General features: G+C 45.5%; 1 protein-coding gene across 2 annotated transcripts in view; it reads left to right on the top strand.

The window, feature by feature from the left end:
• igsf3 (immunoglobulin superfamily, member 3) overlaps window positions 1–20,061 on the top strand; it is a 148,235-nt gene that overhangs the window by 26,144 nt on the left and 102,030 nt on the right. The window contains exon 2 of one of the 2 annotated variants that reach the window (XM_053627573.1): window positions 13,660–14,037. In XM_053627573.1, the coding sequence (XP_053483548.1) occupies window positions 13,660–14,037 (378 nt within the window). Of the gene's footprint in view, window positions 1–13,656; window positions 14,038–20,061 lie in introns of both variants that reach the window. The other variant, XM_053627572.1, reaches the window with a different exon arrangement.

Below are 20,061 nucleotides of genomic sequence, written 5' to 3'. Positions count from 1 at the left end.
GTTTTGAGTCATTTTTCGGACTCGCTGGGCATAACTATGGGTATGGATTTGTTCATTTGTCATCTAAATAACCTTTAGAGGCATGCGTGCTGGTGCTCAGTGAGGCTGCCGAGGTCCATTGACTCCCACAATATGATGAAGGTGAATAAAAGGCAGGCAGAGCACTGCACGTTGCTTTTACAAATGCTCCTCCGGTGAATAAATCGGTGCGCTTCCGTCGAGGCCACGGCAACTTCTGTGCAACTAAAAAAAAAAAAAAAAAAAAAAAACAATTCCAAAAATATTCCAGAACTTCAGGCTTTGCTGAAGGATTTTAACTGTCCAATCAGCTAGCAGGTACTATAATTAACTAACATTTTAGTTCCCCAGTGTTTATAAACGTACTGAACCAAACCCATGATATTTTAGAGCAGTGTATTGTGACTGATATTGTGTTATTATTATTATTTATTTATTTACTTATTTATTTATTTTCAAATGCGTCAGGTTGCAAAGCAGTGGTCGTGTATGTATAAAGCTCACTTTCATGACCCGAGTCAATTTTTATTGGTTCTCCAAGCAGCATGCCGTTAGCAGGAAGTAGTAATGTAACCCAGAGTAATGCAACATGGCCTCATAACTAGTGTAAAAAGAAAAGCACTGCGGGAACATTCTTCTTCGCCAGGCATGCCATGACACCTCTAATATAAAATAAGATTTAGTGGTTGCTTATTAGCTAAACACGCATTTGGAAAATGGTGAGTAAGAGTGTTGGTCGTTCTGTGAAACTCCCATTTGACCAGCTGGTAATGTTCAGTACAGCAAGTGCCGTTCCACTAGTTCCTCATCTGCAGGAACTAGATAAGTTCCTGGATCTCTTCAGCCTAGGAATTAAAATCAGCCTTGATTCAGTCAAGGGCCTAGTGAAATTTCCTGGTGTGAAAATGTGCCTTACGCAGCCCATTGGTACACTTTCATTCTGCTGCTCTTGTAATATTTGTTCATCGTGCTTCTGTTGAAGATTTCCCTCAATATCACTGATTAAATCCATCCAGCTCCATCCAACTAACCCAGACCGGTTCAAACCGTCGTAAATCTCACGGGCTTTCAGTTTTATTCCCTCCGCAGATTCAGACTGCCGTTTCCCCTGTAGCGGATGATTTGCGGATATGGGTTTCGAATCGTTATCAGTAATCTATTCATAGGCTTTCCTCATTTCACACACTGTAATTGCTTATTTACTCGTCAGCACCGATTGAACGTCCATGCAGCCCATCAGAACATCCCAATCAACAGTAAATCAAAGAAATAAATAAACGAAAAGAAGACTTTAGAAACCGCTCCCAGTTGCGCTAATGCCCGATCGAATCTGCCGAGCGAATCGATCTGATCACTCATTAAATTTCAGCCTAGTTTTTTTTTTTTTTTTACCAGGCTCTAACTGTCTCTCCCGAGTAGAGAAAACGGCGTTCATCTGTCTGTAGAGACGGCCGCATTCAAAAGCGGACATAACTTAACCTGGTGTTGCGTGTTTCAGACGCCTGCACCTCTTCCCTTTAACCAGATGCGTTAGGGCTGCACAGCATGCACATAAAAAGAAGAAAAGCGATATGCAATAAAGTTATAACGGCAACTATAACGATGATATGAGATGCGATTAAATAAAAGACTGTCATAGATATTTTTACATATAAAACGTTTAGCATTAACGTAAACGATACTTTTCCAAATATTCCAAGGCCTACAAACACGCACCATGAGTGCATCTTGATACACAAATATATTCTTGTATTTGTATCCTGCCAATGAACAGGTGAAATCCCCAATGACTTCCTATTCACTACGCTATAATATACCCTCTACACTATATATAGCGCACGCCATGTAACCTAGTAAAATTACCCCCATCTTTACATATTTACTCTGGATGCCAGATATTTATTTTGCACTCTACCTAACAGTCCCCATCTTTTTTTTTAATTTAATTTTATTTTATTTTTCTTTACTTTTAATGATGTCATCTGTGCACGCACACTCAGTTTGTTGGGAAAGTGATTATCATGGTGCAGTTATTATTTCCCCTTTTAATGCACTCTGTTATTGCGATGCATTCGTTCTGGAAACTCGCACTGCAATAATGATAAAATTACGATTAATCTTGCAGCCCCACGCTAGTATTTTATAGCCAGTGCTTCTTCAGATCCTCTCTTCAACACCCCCCCCCCCCCATATACACACACACACACACACACACGCGCGCACAAAAGCAGACCTCATTACCCAGGTCCCCTATACACAGACACGCACTGTGTTCCACATACAGTGTCTTCATATTACCTCTTTTGGGCACAGGGATCTTATGATTAATCACTCTAGTAAAAGCTTCCCCAATTCTGGTGTGTGTGTGTGTGTGCGCATGTTCAATTCAATTTTATTTGTAGAGCGCTTTTAACAACGTACATTGTCTCAAAGCGGCTTTACAGAAACATATAAACACAGGATAGAGATTTTAAGTGTGTGAATTTATCCCTATTAAGCGAGCCGGTGGAGACAGTGGTGAGGAAAAACTCCCTGAGATGATATGAGGATGAAATCTTGAGAGGAACCGGACTCAGAAGGGAACCCGTCCTCATCTGGGTCACAACGGATAGTGTGAGAGTAAAAGAAAGTTCATTATGGTGTTTATATGAAGTCTGTTTGTTGAACTAGTCCACTGTTCACTGAAGGAGACCCGAGTGTAAAACCGCATGTGGTAATCGCAGTCCCAAGGCCGTCGCTGCAACCGTAGTCCCAGCAACCACAGCGAGAATGTTCATGTGGAATTGAGGTCCAAAACCATTTCCATGGTACCTCAAGCAGCACCGTCCTCAGCAATCACCAGGCTGTAGCCTCCACTTGATGAGAACTCCATCCAGAGGTAATGCACCAGAATGGATCAGGCAGGTCCGGAGTGCAGAAAGGGTCAGGATCACTCTCGTCTCCATAAAATCATGTGTGGCTCAACAGAAGGAGAGAGGGAGAGATTGTTAGCTGTGTACTTTACGTAAAATAAAGTCTATTCATGGTAGGTTTGAGTAAACAAATACGTTTTCAGCCTGGACTTAAACACTGACCCTGAACACTAATTGGAAGACTGTCCCATAACAGTAGGGCTTCGTAAAGCTCTTCCCCCTGCTGTAGCCTTCACTATTCGAGGCACCAACAAATAGCCTGCACCTTTGATCTAAGTAGGCGTGGCGGATCATAGAAGACCAAAAGTTCGTTTAGACACTGTCGCGCGAGACCGTTCAGTGCTTTATAGGTTAATAGTAGTATTTTATAATCAATATGAAATTTCACTGGGAGCCAATACAGTGTGGATAAGATCGGCGTCATGTGGGCGTATCTTCCGCTTCTAGTAAGCTGCAGCTGTATTCTGGACTAACTGGAGTTTGTTTATGCTCCTACTGGAACATCCAGACAGTCCGGCATTACAATAATCTAATCTAGAGATGATGAAAGCATGAACTAAAATTTCTACATCATGTAGTGACATTCTATTTCTTATCTTAGCAATATTTCTGAGATGAGAGAAGGCTATCCTAGTAATACTATCTACACGAGCGTCAAATGAAAGTTCACATGAGTAGTATATGCAGCAGATGTTCCCTGGTGATGGTATACCCAGCTAATGCACATTTTCCTTGTCCTACACCAAAGTTCACACACACCACTGCCTGCATAATTACATCCCTCTAGAATTGTGCTTAAAAGCATTTATTTATTTTTTCCCCCCAGTAGACTAGGGCTCGATCAACTCGATCGTTCCGTGTAGTTTTCCTTAATGTAGACATGCATGCTACTTCAGACGTTGCACACGTAGTTACGTTCAGGCACACACAGGATTGCAGCTGTGCCCCCAGCTGCTCACACACAGACAGGCAGGAAGCAGCGGGTCCTCATCCTGCCCGAACTACTGGCTTTCGAAGACTGTGTGTGTTGTTTGGCCTTGCACAGCTGAAAGACTACACAGATGCCTGTTTTTGTCATTTTTCTTTTTTTTTTTTTCTTTTTTTCTTTTTTCCCCCTCCTTCTTCTTTTCTTCTAACAGAGGTATCACAGGGCGAATTTTGTGAATCGGCTATAAAAAGACCAGCGAGTCCAGAACGAAATGGAAACCCACATCCACTCTTTGTTGGACGGTGTTAATAAGCATCTGTTACGCCGTAAAGCCGGAGTGTTGGACTAGAGACTAGAGCAGCTGCTCGTGTTATCTCTCTTGCAAGACGTTTCTGCTATAAAACGCCAGACTAACTTTGCGTACTTTGAAGTTCTGCTTTTGAAAACTCGATAGGCAAAACTCTCAACACAGCAACTCCAGGTTTTTGTTTTTTTTTTTTGGGGGGGGGGGGGGGTTTCATCAGTGAAAAAGAGAGCATCGTATGTCTGATTTGTCCATCATCATTAAAGGACTTGCGTATTAATCGGTATAATTAGCATGCGGTTAGATTCTTTTATTAGGAAATTCTAAATGAACGGTTTAGTTTACTCTTCTTTCATTGACATGTTCATCAGTTTCCTACCGTCCCCACAATGCTGATCGTATCACCAGCGGGATTTAACCCGTACTTCCTGTCTACCTAAAGAAATTGATGCAGCAATGCTTTAATCCTTTAGGCTGATCTCATCTGTACACTGTAATTCAAACAAACTGGGTTCGAAAGCTTCAACTTTCATATTAATACCAGCAACAGTGTCATGATGCTTAATGATGATTATTTTCATTAAATAACTATACACATGAGCGAACGGTGGATTAGTAGTTAGCACGTTCGCGTCACACCTCCAGGGTCGGGGGTTCGATTCCCACCGTGGCCCTGTGTGTGCGGAGTTTGCATGTTCTCCCCGTGCTGCGGGGGTTTCCTCCGGGTACTCCGGTTTCCTCCCCCAGTCCAAAGACATACATGGCAGGCTGATCGGCCTGTCCAAAGTGTCCGTAGTGTATGAATGGGTGTGTGAGTGTGTATGTGATTGGCAATCCCTGTGATGGATTGGCACCCTGTCCAGGGTGTACCCCGCCTTGTGCCCGATGCTCCCTGGGATAGGCTCCAGGTTCCCCCGTGACCCTGAAAAGGATAAGCGCTATAGAAGATGGATGGATGGATGGCGTCACAAATTTTGAAAAAAATTTTCAAACGTTTTTAGGCGCAACGATCCTCCTCCCCCCCCCCCCCCCCCAAAAAAAAAAACCCTAATCCTTTATGGACTAGCTGCATTACCATCTGGAATCTAGCATTTACTGTCTCCACCACTCCATTGGAGCTCTCATTAATATGACGTTAAATGTCACAGGGAAATTGTGAGTGAAGAAAAAAAGCTCGTCCTCTTTTTTTTTTTTTTTTTTTTTTTTTCTTACGATTTTCTTTTTATGAGCTAATAGCGCAACGTGACCGTTATCACTTCTGTTTGAGATCTTCTACATTTTTTTTTTTTTTCCCCTCCTATGAAACACCATCGATAGAAATGTCACAATATATTTCCATGAACGTATTTAATGTGTTTCCGAGTGGAACTTTTTTTTTTTTTTTTAAAAGCTGGACTTATGAAAAGGTTAGGCCTGCGAGGTTACCTTTAACAAAAAGGACTCATTCATTTGCTTCTCGTCCTCCACCGTTCTCCAGCTGAAAAATTAATCACACCATCTGCCAGCGTCCATGAGCTAGTAATTCAGTTTGCCTTATTTATTAGCACTCTTACCAGAGGATCTCTTTTTTTCTTCCTCCACCTTTTAGCTGTCTTAAATTCAGTCTAACAGTGTAAACGGTCTCAGGTGGGCAGTTCATTGGCAACTTGGCTAGTTCATTTTTTCCCCCACCATCTCAGGAGATAGAATGAGTATTGTGTTTGATAAAAGATCTTTTAATTGCTTGACTTCAACTCAGCAGTCTTCAGGGTCTTCCACTCTGGCTCAGTGTGTGTTTTGTGTGTGTGTGTGTGTGTGGGCAATGCCTCAGGTCTTGTGGAGTTAGGCAGAACCGATTGCGTGTAATTGCCTCGCTGGGTTTGTGGAAGACGTTTCTGCTGTGTTCATATTCCTGACCATAACCTGATTGTTTAGGAAGGCGTGTTTGTTTGATGCGGATCAGGTTGCTCTCACGGGCCGTACAGATCCACGATGTCCATAAACGCAACCGCTCCGTTAAAGCACCGTATGAGCGCCAGTTAAAGCAAAAAGTAAACCGCATGCCACGCAAGAAGAGATCAGGTTTTCCATAGCCCGGGATTGATCAGAACCCTTAACCCGGAGTTTTTTTGCTGACTGAATGTTCTTCCAGGTCATCTTTCTTTCCCCGAGTATTCTTTATCCCTTTCCTCTTTAGCTGGCTTTAATCCCATCAGGCTTAGCTTTTTCTCCTCAATCTCCCGCTCTCATTTCTGGTCATAAACCTTTTATCATCGTCTTTTTATTCTCTCTTATAATGGATGTAAAAGGGAAAGAAAAAAAAAGAAAAAAGAATAAAGGCTAGAGCAGCTGGTCATGTCTCGGTGAGGGCAATGTTTAAAAAAAAAATTCAAATAAAAAGTAGGAAGGATATGAGTGAGGACTGGGGGTATCACATCAGACTCGGGACTGTGACTCAAGAAATGGAAATGCTGTCGGATGACACGACTGACTGTTTCTTATTTCGTATTCAGTGAACAGGTGCAGAAAAATGACCATCTGTGTGAATAAGAAAGTCACCTCTTTCAGCTGGAGTAATAAAGCTGATGCACGCCAACCACCTTTGCTGTGTGAGTGAGAGAGAGAGGAAAGGAGAGAGAGAGAGTGAGGAAAAGAGAGAGAGAGGAAACAAGAGAGAGAGAGAGAGGAAAACAGAGAGGGGGAAGAGAGAGACAGAGGGAGGGGAAGAGAGAGGGAGAGAGAGAGAGGAAACGAGAGAGAGAGAGAGAGGGGGAAGAGAGAGGAAATGAGAGAGAGGATGAGAGGAAACGAGAGAGAGAGAGGGGGAAGAGAGAGGAAATGAGAGAGAGGATGAGAGAGGAAAAGAGAGAGAGTGAGGAAAAGAGAGAGGGAGAGAGGAAAACAGAGAGAGAGGAAACAAGAGAGAGAGAGAGGAAAACAGAGAGGGGGAAGAGAGAGACAGAGGGAGGGGAAGAGAGAGGGAGAGAGAGAGGAAACGAGAGAGAGAGAGAGAGAGAGGAAACGAGAGAGAGAGAGAGAGGGGGAAGAGAGAGAGAGGGGGAAGAGAGAGGAAATGAGAGAGAGGATGAGAGAGAGAGAGAGGGGGAAGAGAGAGAGAGGGGGAAGAGAGAGGAAATGAGAGAGAGGATGAGAGAGGAAACGAGAGAGAGAGAGAGGAAACGAGAGAGAGAGAGGGGGAAGAGAGAGGAAATGAGAGAGGGGGAAGAGAGAGGAAATGAGAGAGAGGATGAGAGAGGAAAAGACAGAGGGAGAGGAAAACAGAGAGAGAGGAAATGAGAGAGAGGAAAACAGAGGGGGAAGAGAGAGACAGAGGGAGGGGAAGAGAGAGACAGAGGGAGGGGGAGAGAGACACAGAGGGAGAGGAAGAGAGGAAAAGAGGGAGAGAGAAAGGAAATGAGAGAGAGAGGAAATGAGAGAGAGAGAGAGAGAGAGAGAGAGGGTGGGGAAGAGAGAGAGGGGGGAAGAGAGGAAAAGAGAGAGGGGAAGAGAGAGAGGGGGGAAGAGAGAGGAAAAGAGAGAGAGGAAGAGAGGAAAAGAGAGGGAGAGAGAGGAAAAGAGAGAGGAGAGGAAAACAGGGGGAAGAGAGAGAGGAAATGAGAGAGAGAGAGGGGGAAGAGAGGAAAAGAGAGGGAGAGAGGAGAGGAAAAGAGAGGGAGAGAGGAAAGGAAAAGAGAGAGGAAACAAGAGAGGAAAACGGAGGGGAAGAGAGGAAGAGAGAGGGAGAGGGGAGGAAAAGAGAGGGAGAGAGGAAAACAGAGAGGGGGGAAGAGAGACAAAGGGAGGGGAAGAGAGGAAAAGAGAGAGAGGAGGGGAGGGAGAGAGATAGGAAAAGAGAGAGAGGAAACAAGAGAGAGAGACTTTTAAGACACCTTTATTGTATCCAATTTTTGAAATATTTACATTTTTAAAATATTATTTCCATTTAAGAAAAGAAGAAAAAAAGAAGAAGAAGAAAGAAGAAGGACAGAAACCCCCCCCCAACACACACACACACACACACACCCTCAGCCCCCCCACGCACACCCTCAACTCAAAAACCCAAAAACTTTTCAAGTTCACTGTAAGTCCATCGTGGTCATATAGCGTGCGAGAAGTCTTTATGTTACGGCTCTTTGTGCGACTAATGTCCGTTTCCTCAGTCTGGCCCGTCTCCGTGGTGACAGCATGCCCAGGTTTTCACTTTTTACTGCTCGTTGTACCGATTTAATGAATTTTTTTCTGTCTGAGAAATAATTTGTCGGCAGGACGTCACGTTTTCTTTTTGTTAATTGAAGAACCCGGTTGAGCTGCTCTGTGGTGTACGGCTCTTCAGGTTGTTCTGAGAGAGTGGGAGTAGGCGCGTTACCCGATCCCGCTTCACTCTCCTCCTCTCTCCTCGCGTCCGCTGCCCACATCCTCAGTCTGAAGCGTCTCTTTGGTGACGGCACGTTCAGATTCTCACCGGTTGTTGTGTGCGTAACCGGTTTTATGAGTTTTTCTCTGTCCGGGAAGTTTTTTTAGTACGACCCCACTCTGTCCTAAAGTCTGCTCCGAGAACCAGTTTATCTGTTCTGTTGTGTAAAATTGTTCTGGCTGTTCGACCCCCCTTGTTGTTTCCACTTCCCCCTTACTGTTCTCAATGTTCTTGTCCTGTGGGTTCTTCTGTTGCTGTCGTGCAGAGTCACCGTCTCCGACAGCGATGGCGGTGTAGGGGAGAGAGAGAGAGAGAGAGAGAGAGAGAGAGGAAGAGAGAGAGAGGGGAAAAGAGAGAGGGAGAGAGGAAGAGAGAGAGGGGAAAAGAGAGGGAGGACAGGAAAAGAGAGAGGGAGAGAGGAAAACAGAGAGAGAGGAAACGAGAGAGAGAGAGGAAAACAGAGAGGGGGAAGAGAGAGACAGAGGGAGGGAAGAGAGGTAGAGAGAGGAAAAGAGAGAGAGGAAAAGGGGGGAGAGAGAGGGGGAAGAGAGAGGAAACGAGAGAGAGAGTAAAACAGAGAGGGGGGAGAGAGAGACAGGGAGGGGAAGAGAGGAAAAGAGAGAGAGGGGAAGAGAGAGGAAATGAGAGAGAGGAAAACAGAGGAGAGAGAGCGAGGAAAAGGGGGGAGAGAGGGGGAAGAGAGAGGAAACGAGAGAGAGAGTAAAACAGAGAGAGGGGAGAGAGAGAGAGAGTAAAACAGAGAGGGGGGAGAGAGAGAGAGAGGGATGGGAAGAGAGGAAAAGAGAGGGGCGGGGAAGAGAGAGGAAACGAGAGAGAGGAAAACAGAGGGGGAAGAGAGAGACAGGGAGGGGAAGAGAGGAAAAGAGAGAGGGGGGGAAGAGAGAGGGGGGAAGAGAGAGGAAATGAGAGAGAGGAAAACAGAGGAGAGAGACGGAGGAAAATAGAGAGAGGAAACGAGAGAGAGAGAGGAAAAGAGAGAGGGGGGAAGAGAGAGGGGGGGGAAGAGAGAGGGAGGGGAAGAGAGAGGAAATAAGAGAGAGGAAAACAGAGGGGAGAGACAGAGGAAAAGAGAGAGAGGAAATGAGAGAGAGAGGGGGAAGAGAGAGAGAGGGGGAAGAGAGAGAAAGAGAGAGGAAATGAGAGAGAGAGAGAGAGAGAGGAAACGAGAGAGAGGAAAACAGAGAGGGGGAAGAGAGAGACAGGGAGGGGAAGAGAGGAAAAGAGGGGCGGGGAAGAGAGAGGAAACGAGAGAGAGGAAAACAGGGAGGGGAAGAGAGGAAAAGAGAGAGGGGGGGAGAGAGAGAGGGGGGAAGAGAGATGAAATGAGAGAGAGGAAAACAGAGGAGAGAGACGGAGGAAAATAGAGAGAGGAAACGAGAGAGAGAGAGGAAAAGAGAGAGGGGGGAAGAGAGAGAGAGGGGGGGGAAGAGAGAGGGGGGAAGAGAGGAAAAGGGGGGGAGAGTGAGAGGGGGAAGAGAGAGGAAATAAGAGAGAGGGGGGGAGAGAGAGAGGGGGAAGAGAGATGAAATGAGAGAGAGGAAAACAGAGGAGAGAGACGGAGGAAAATAGAGAGAGGAAACGAGAGAGAGAGAGGAAAAGAGAGAGGGGGAAGAGAGAGAGAGGGGGGAAGAGAGAGGGGGGGGAAGAGAGGAAAAGGGGGGGAGAGTGAGAGGGGGAAGAGAGAGGAAATAAGAGAGAGGAAAACAGAGGGGAGAGACAGAGGAAAAGAGAGAGAGGAAATGAGAGCGCGAGGGGGAAGAGAGAGAGAGGGGGAAGAGAGAGAAAGAGAGAGGAAATGAGAGAGAGATAGAGAGGAAAACAGGGGGGAGAGAGGGAGAGAGAGACAGGAAACAGAGAGAGAGAGGGGAAAGAGAGACAGAGGGAGGGGAAGAGAGAGCCAGAGAGATGGGAAAAGAGAGAGACCGAGGGAGGGGAAAAGAGAGTTGGGGAAAAGAGAGAGCGAGAGAGAGCTGGGGAAAGAGCGAGGGCGAGATGGGAAAAGAGAGGGAGAGAGAGTATTTGTGTGTCTGGCTTTAAATGCAGGCTACTTTGTATGTGCTGCATATTTCATGCTGTGGGCTGTGTGTCAGGGCAGAGCTGTTATTCTGGGTAAGTGTAGCATGAACCACATAAAAAACCAAAAAGCCTGTGCTCCTCTGTGCCATTAACGCGATAGGATAAGGCTGTCATGACTGTTCCAGTTTAACATCTTCAGAGTGCCACCGTCGTGTTTAAGCCTCGTCCTCGCGGGATCCTCTGATGGGGCGCGGGCGAGCAGGCTGTCCTTCCCAGCTGCCGAGTTGCATCACTAGCAGGATTTCAGGCTGTTCTAGAGAAAAAGACCCGTCGTTGTAGGTGCGATACGAGTGTATTCCCAAGTCCCACATTTTCCTCATTGACCATTCTCGAAGTGTTTTCGGACAAATCACGTCCAGCGCGATAATCACATGCCTTTCTGTAGAGCGTCCCGTTGCTGCGTATTCAAATCGCAATCAGGCAGAAAACCTCGCGTCTGTCTCGACCGTGCAGCCGCAGCCAGCCGCCGTAATACAAAAATCGAACGCAAGCAATGATTTTAAAGTTGTAAAATGCTGTACAAGCAAAAGATTCAGCCGCATTCTTTGTCTCGTGAGCACTTTGCATCGTCTAATTACCGGAATAAATGCTAGCGCTCTTTGCAAGGCCTCGAGAGTGCACTAATGTAGACATCAAAAAGAGACGGCTGTCTTGTTCATCCGTGGAGAAATGGCGTTTGTTCCCTTTGCCACAGCCTCGTGCGTTCGTCACTCTGCGAACGAGTCGTCGACGGTTCTGACTCGTAGACTGGCCGCGGGGACGTTTCACACGCGAGACCAGACGCACGCAGGCACACGTGAGGCTCGACCATGAGGTGAGGGTGACGGTTAGCGCCAAGACAGCAACAGAGAGCTGCCTGCGTAGCATGGAAGAAAGAGGGAGGGAGCGAGAGCCGATCAGCATGTCAGTGCTGTTGAGCTGGCCTCAGATCCAGCACACCGGAGTGCGTAATCATCGGTGTGGGTGTGGAGACAGGCGTCTGCCTGCGATCTGGAGAAAAGCAGTCAGGACACGACATGACGGCTCACCACGTCACGTTACCCGATTCTCTGCTCTCAGCGTGGAAAAGTCTAAGAGGACGCGATCGATTATTTCCACAGTATTCCGAGCAAGTTTTCGTCATCTTGACACTTTTCTCGTGTAAACTACCGTGTCAGGATCGGCGTTTTGTATTCAGTCGTAATTCTGAAAACACTCCGAAAGGGGGGATTTTAACTCTTAAAAGGCAACACCGTCCGTTCTTACGTCCAGCGACGCGGGAGCAGTGTAACCTTAATCGCAAAGATGATCGGCCGACGAATCGTTGATGAAAACGATCGTTAGTCGCGGCCCTGTTTATAAGAGTCCTGCACTGTCAGACGCAGTCTGCGCGAGTCCACACAGAAAACTGACATTTCCACATCGGTGTGAACTGGGACTCTTCATCGGTTGTTTGAACACCTGTGCACTTAGTAAATGAATTTCTAGAGTATACTGAAAGGGCAAGGTGTACGCTTCTCGATCGAACGTCTTCGACTGCCTGGGCTCCCGAGTGGAGCAGGGAGCGATCTCTCGCCCCATCGTCCGGAGATCGCGAGTTGGAATCCCGGCGAAATCCCCGCCGTTCAGGAGTCCGAGAGAGGCTAAACCGACCGTGCGCTCTGGGTGGGAGGGGTGTTATTCTGTCCTGTCAATCACAGTCAGACTCGCCATTTGTATTATGAGGAACAAGGTAGATAGATAGCCCTTTCCTTTGAGTGTGTTACACATAGCATGAGCAGACGTTTGATAAGACCCCGGTGCGGTGGAAAGTGCGTAGTGCATTGTTGGCCTGGATTTATCTTTTTACTCGGACAGACTCAGACGGACAGACGTATTGCTTGGATGTGTGTGTGTACAGCATAAAAATGACTGGAGATGGGTAGGGTAAGCATATGCTGATGTGTGTGTGTGTGTAGGGGGGGGTGTTCTTTCAATCTATTCCAGGAGAATGGCCACTTTCAGTCTGTTCCAAGGTGGCACATTAATGCATGCGCATATTTCAGAGTAATTAAGTCACTGGCTGTTCAGCTGATTTGCAAGCAACATTTACTCCCTCTCCATCTCGCTTACATCTACACCTACGCGCACACACACACAGACACATTCACTGAGTCAGAGAACCATGCCAGATGGGACTTTGTAGCAGATGGGCTCTCCTTTTTTCCGTTCTTACAGATTGGACAATGACATCCGAAGCATCGCTCCCTAACTGTTTCTTCACCTCCAACTGTTTCGCATTTTTCCTCCTCTAATCCTGCCAAGCTGCCAGTACGCAGACGCGGCCTGAGAGCGCCTGTCTCTACTCGCGACAGTACCGCAAACGGCCGAAGCATAAACAGGCTTTCTCCGCCATCCCTGTTTTTCAAGAGCAGCTGTTTCAGGATAAACTCGAACGTCGAGCTAATCTCGCAGATCGCGGCCCACCTTTACCGACGAGAGCCCGTCCTCATCGAGGGGAAAATTGCTCTTTTATCATGTGCTCATTGAGTTGTTCAAAACCGCCTCTGTTCACTGCTAATTCCTAAGTGACGGAATAATTAGTTCTGCTAAATCCTGGGCCGTGTTTTGACAGCACGATCAAAAGCACTTCCGTTCATTAATTTGCATGGAGCGTTTGTTTGTCTTCTGATTATAACCTGCTTGCTCCGTGACGTCCACCGTTACGAGCAGACCGCACACACACACAGTGTGTTTGTGGGGAGTGTTGTGAGTGGTTGTGAAAGCTGTAGTGTATCTGTCTGCTGAGGGCCACTAATAGGCCTTGTTGAAGTAGTGTAGGTCAAACACTGCCTGTAGACACTCAGGCAGACTCTCGCACAGACTAAAAAGGCTTCATCAAGCGTAAGTGGACTGAACAGCTTGACATCTCGTTGCACAGCAGATGCTTTTGGGAACATGTATAGAGAATGGAGTCGTGTTGCGTGTTTTGTCCTTCACTGAGTGTTTTCTCCTTTCTTATTTCTCTCTCTCTCTCTCTCCTCAGCAGGCGTGAGTACAGCCCAGAGGCTGGTGTCGGTGCAGCCTGGGCCTCTGGTGCGGACCGAGGGCACTCACGTGACCATCTGGTGTAACGTGACCGGCTACCGAGAGGGAATGGAGCAGGACTTCGAGTGGTCGATGTACCTCGATACAGCTCCTGATCGAGAGATCCGTATCGTCAGCACAGCCCAGTCCAACTACGCCTACGCCGTCTATTCCCAGCGCGTCAATGCCAAAGAGATCTACGTCGAGAGACTGACCGGCGACTCCGCCCTTCTGCACATCACCAAGCTGCAGGCCAAGGACCAGGGCGTTTTCGAGTGCTACACACCCAACACGGACGGCGTGTACCTGGGCACCTACAGCGCACGAACCAACCTTACCGGTGAGTCTTCCTTTAGGGTTCATTTAGGCAGGCGAGAACACACACAACCACGACTAGTGTGTAGCATCCACCTGGATGATGCGACGGCAGCCGTGGTGCGCCTGAACACCCACCACACGCCAGCTATTAGTGGAGAGGAGAGAGTGATGTAGCCAATTCAGAGATGGGGATTATTATTAGGGAGCCATGATGGAGAAGGGCCAATGGGGGAATTTCGCCAGGACACCGGGGGTACACCCCTACTCTTTTACGATAACTGTCCTGGGAGTTTTAATGACCACAGAAAGTGATTCGACTCCAGCTGCTGGAAGTGAACTGAACATGTGTGTTCTGAGTCGCAGGCAGCATTTTTTGTCTAGACGTGAGCTGCTAAACTGAGCCAAAGGGCAGAGCTGTAGCTGCTGTGGAATTGCCATCTGTTCTGGATATTTGGATTGTTGACTAACAAAACGAGAAAATATACACTAGATGTGATATGCGAAAATGTTTTAAGCTAGTTATTTAGATCATTAGCATTTATTTAGTTTCCTCCCCCAGTCCATAGACATGCGTTGTAGACTGATTGGCATCTCTAAATTGTCTGTAGTGTATTAACGGGTGTGTGAATGTGTGTGTGATTGCTCCATGCGATGTGGTGGCACCCCGCCCAGAGTGTGTCCCGCCTTGTGTCCCGCCTTGTGTCCCGAGCCCCCTGGGATAGGCTCCAGGCTGCCCCACGACCCTGCGTATGATGAGTCTTTCTGTCTTTCTTTCTTTCTGGGTTTCTTTCTGTCTTCCTTTCTGTCTGTCTTTCTTTCTGGTTTTCTTTCTTTTTCTTTCTGTCTGTCTGTCTGTCTGTCTTTCTTTCTGGTTTTCTGTCTTTCTTTCTGGTTTTCTTTCTTTCTGTCTGTCTTTCTTTCTGGGTTTCTTTCTGGTTTACCTTCTTTTTTCTGGTTTTCTGTCTGTCTGTCTGTCTGTCTGTCTGTCTGTCTGGGTTTCTTTCTTTCTGTCTTTCTTCCTTTCTTTCTGGTTTTCTTTCTTTCTGGGTTTCTTTCTGGTTTGGTTTTCTATCTTTCTGGTTTTCTTTCTTTCTTTCTGTCTTTTTTTCTTTTTGGTCTCTTTCTTTTTGTCTTTCTGTCTTTCTTTCTTTCTGGTTTTCTTTCTTTCTTTCTGTCTGTCTTTCTTTCTGTCTTTCTTTCTGGTTTTCTTTCTTTTTCTTTCTGTCTTTCTGTCTGTCTGTCTGTCTGTCTGTCTTTCTTTCTGGTTTTCTTTCTTTCTTTCTGTCTGTGTCAGTCTGTCTTTCTTTCTGGTTTTCTGTCTTTCTGGTTTTCTTTCTGGTTTTCTTTCTTTCTGTCTGTCTTTCTTTCTGGTTTTCTTTCTGGTTTTCTTTCTTTCTGTCTGTCCTTCTTTCTGGGTTTCTTTCTGGTTTACCTTCTTTCTTTCTGGTTTTCTTTCTGTCTGTCTGTCTGTCTTTCTGGGTTTCTTTCTTTCTGTCTTTCTTCCTTTCTTTCTGGTATTCTTTCTTTCTGGGTTTCTTTCTGGTTTGGTTTTCTATCTTTCTGGTTTTCTTTCTTTCTTTCTGTCTTTTTTTCTTTTTGGTCTCTTTCTTTCTGTCTTTTTCTTTCTGGTTTTCTTTCTTTCTTTCTTTCTTAATTGTGATAAGTGTAGACTCGACCCCAATATCGCACAAACCAAAAGTATCAGTTTCGCTCTGATGCATTCAGTCGTTTTGACTCTCGTCTTGATGCAGCTCATACGGTCGGATGTGAACACGGCAGTCACGCTCGGATGCAAACGAAGTAATGGATCTGAGGCCGCCTGAGAGAGGGTGGCCTCAGTCGGCCTCCACGCAATCTCTAATACGATTTGATCGCGGTGAGAATGCAGAGCAAACCCCTTTTCGGCCCCACTGCAGGGAGCGAACCAGACACACGACTTATTTTGGGTTCCCGGGAAGCAATTTTTGACAAACAAGCTGCTAAACTGACCCCCAACACGGTAAAACATATGTCCGAGCGTGAGTGCTACAGAAGTCAAATGTTTTCTGGATATCTGAGCCAAGAATAGAAGGGGGGGGGACCCAAATGCTGGTTAAAGCGTAGTACTATATTTAATATATTTATTTCACATGTCGCACCATCTCAGTGTTGATTTCCATGGTGCTTGTTTATTTTTCATATTTCTCAGCTTTGAACCAAACATTTATGAGTTTTTAGCCCCGCCCCTTCCCCCTCACACCTCTGTTTATGTAGATATAAGCGTAGTGAAACTGAATCAAACCAAATCAGCTAGGTTGGCATTCTTGTCAGCGTCTTTGCACGGCATCGTTCGCTATCGAGAGCGCCTTCCGCACTCGTTTGTCGGAATCCTGAAACAAATGGCTTACTCGGGGCCCCAGTGTCATTTCAAGTAAATCTCATTTTCTGGTCAATTCAACATTATTAGAATCCTGAAACATGGCCCCAGAGCTCTTTTATGTAAATCTTATTTTCTTGTCGACTCAGCCTAAGATGCACACTACTGTATTACAAATGAACTTACGAAGCCATTTGTTCCCAAATCCGTGTGAAAACCTGCTCTGTACTGCAGCAGCAGCGAGCTCCGGCACTTACCTATCTATCAGCCACGCTAATGGCGCCGTGTTAATTGGTGAAGTCTTAATGCCCGAGTGGGTTTATCAGTAGCATCGGTCATTTACCGACTGTGTAATGGAGTAGGTACCTGACAGAATGCCAATCTATCTGCGTGCCAGCCCCACCCCATCATTATCCCGGACACGGGCCTGCTCTTCTGCTCTGACGCCATTATACAACCGACATTATCCTTTTAGTCCTAATCATAATGAACAACCCTTCCAAATCATTCACACTCTGCTCACGTTCCTGTCCTCCTGATTGAGGTGATTTAAGCTGTGATCTACTTGGAACAAAACCTTTGTACATGTGTGAGAATTGCTGCTATTTGTACAAGGGTGTGGGTGTGTTTGGGTGTGTCGGTGTGTTTCTTTGAGTCATTGCCGGGTGTGACTGGTTTGTTTTATTTTTCTGTACTCAGCACTACGGTAAATATAGACTCACGCTTGCGTATTCGGCCAGCCAGTAAGATAACGAGGTCACCTTGGAAAGATATTCGTTGTTGAAGCTTTATACCAGAAGTTTTATACCGCAGCGCTGTTCCACAGGTTTATATTATTGTTCGCTTGTTCTAACACGATGCCGTTTCTATAGCAACGACTCATCGAAAGGGACTCGTGTCGAAGCCTATAATAACAAAAAAAAAAGGTGTCGCTTTTTAAGACATAATAACATGTAAACGTTGATATTGGGAAACTTTCCGTAAGAGTGCAGTGTCAGCACTTTGGAACGGTCTAATGGGAAAGCTGGAACGTTTCCACATGGGAAAACACTATCATTATGTATGCACTAGACTCATTTAATTCATTATTTATTATTTATATTTAGCGCTGCAACAACTAATCGATTATGAAAATCGTTGTCAACGAATCTCATCGTCGATTAGTCGGTCTGCGCGGCACGGGATGCGTTTACTCATTACGTTACTTCTGTACCGAAGACACGCATCGGAGAGTAAATACTAAAATTGTGTCCCAAATGAAGTACTACACACTTGCACTATGCACTACGTACTCTACCGTCTAGTGTGTGGATTTTAGAAAGGTAATATCATCTCAAAAGGAGCACGAGCGGGTTTTCACTAACCGGAAGAATAAGCCGCGTCCTAGTCGACGCCGCATGACGTCATACGCACGTAACGTGACGCCGTGATACCCTGACTCGCCGACAGTGACTTTCTTCAGTTTACTGTTTAAATCAGTGTTACCTTTTTATAAAAAAGGAATGCATAAATACTATTATTATAATATAAACTTGTATATTAGTTTATATTATATATAAGTATTTATGCATTATTTTTTTTATGGATGCACAAAAAGCACTGGATTAAACTACAGGCCTAAATGAATAATATATATTCTGGTGTGTATTGGGTTCTTTTCAGTCTTATGTAATTGGACAAACATTTGTGTAAAGTTTTAGTCTGAAGTTTATATTTGTAACACTCAGTTTGTGGATTTTGTTTTAAATAAACAGAAAAATGCTACTGAAAGTTCGCCCCAATCCGATTAATCGAAAAAAATTAAATAATAATCGACCGACTAATCGATTATGAAAATAATCATTAGTTGCAGCCCTACTATAAACAGATAAAAGTATGGCAGTATGGAAGAATGGAAGCTTTTCCAATAACAGCATGCTCCATCATGTCTTATTTACATAATATACATAACGCATTTTTACCTAATCCTTCACAGATACACATTGTTTGTTTTTCTCAGTCCCGCTATTGTCTGGCAGTGCATTATGGGTCGGGTTTCAAGTCCACATTCTGTTTAAACATTTACAGATCAATGGACATTTAATGACCTCTAGGAATCATTGTTGTAGTCTCTTCATGTGCCAATACAATGGATTGTGTATGTGTATCTACTTTTCATTTGTGTGTGTGTGTGTGTGACTTTGTGTGTCAGCTCATGACTCATGAGTGATATGTACTGTGAGTTAGACACACACAGAGAGCCACCTGTCTAATGACCACATTAATCACTGCCCCCTTCTACATACATTCTGCTACTAGACACATCATAATGAATCTCTCTCTCTCTCTCTCTCTCTCTCTCTCTCTCTCTCTCTCTCTCTGACATCTTCACACTTCCAAACAGCTACTGCTCACATCTGTTCTTTGGAGCAAAGTTCTACACTGACTCATAACATATCCAGACAGAGGCACTTTAGTCACTGAGTGACAGAACTCAGTACAGTCCCTAGACATTACTCACACACATTAGACATCACTAGCATCACAGTTTGTATTGTGTCATTGGAGCCAGTCTCATCCATTACAAAGGTACTTTTTGTTACTCTGACAAGAGTGTCATCAGAACAACGCGAAATCCGTCTGGAGAACGGCATCTGAGATGATTAACAGCAACAGCCTGACTATCCTTCACATGCCAGTATGGGATAATACTATTCTATATCCCCAGTCAATCACAGGAACACTAGCCAGCCATGGGCATCCGTGAGGTCCTGTACGCGGAAGATGGCAGATTTCCATCCACTAGCTTTCCTCGAGTGCGTTACGCTGCCCTGTGACGCAGCACGAACAGCCGTTCAAAAAGTCTGACTGGCTTCACGTGCCTCAGAGGACGCATGCGTTAGCCTTCACCCTTCCTGTTGCTAGCCGTCATGTGATCGGAGAGAGAATGGGGATTGGCTGAGACCAGATTAGGGAGAATATGAGGGTTTGAAAAAAAGACTTTTTAACAGTGGATTATTTTATTTTGTGTGTGTCTGTGTGTGTGTCTGTGTGTGTGTCTGTGTGTGTGTCTGTCTGTGTGTCTGTCTGTGTCTGTCTGTGTGTGTCTGTGTCTGTCTGTGTGTGTCTGTGTCTGTCTGTCTGTGTGTGTCTGTCTGTCTGTGTGTGTCTGTGTGTGTCTGTGTCTGTCTGTCTGTCTGTGTGTGTCTGTGTGTGTCTGTCTGTCTGTGTGTGTCTGTGTGTGTCTGTCTGTGTGTGTCTGTCTGTCTGTGTCTGTGTGTGTCTGTCTGTCTGTCTGTGTCTGTGTGTGTCTGTCTGTCTGTGTGTGTCTGTCTGTCTGTGTGTGTCTGTCTGTCTGTGCGTGTGTGTGTCCGTCTGTGTGTGTCCGTCTGTGTGTGTCCGTCTGTGTGTGTCTGTGTCCGTGTGTGTCTGTGTCCGTGTGTATGTCTCCAAGTATATTAAACTGGCTGGATTGAACTATAATCTAAGCAGTGAATTAAGGGTCACAGAATTCCGGGAGAACCCATGTGTAATTTGTATAATCTGTTAAACTGAAATGTCATTGTTGGCGTTTAATTGGAAAGGAAAGCAGTCTGGGCCTGAGTGTTCTGGAGCGTAAACATTTCTGACAGTTGAAAGGCCTGAGCATGTCTCTTTAGGAAGCGTGAGGTGAAAGTTGCACTGATTGAAGTCTATATTTTTAGTAGCGTT

The sequence above is a fragment of the Ictalurus furcatus genome, chromosome 6 (genome assembly GCF_023375685.1).
Source record: "Ictalurus furcatus strain D&B chromosome 6, Billie_1.0, whole genome shotgun sequence".
Taxonomy (NCBI): Eukaryota; Metazoa; Chordata; class Actinopteri; order Siluriformes; family Ictaluridae; genus Ictalurus; species Ictalurus furcatus.
This window is presented reverse-complemented; position numbering and strand designations above follow the sequence as displayed.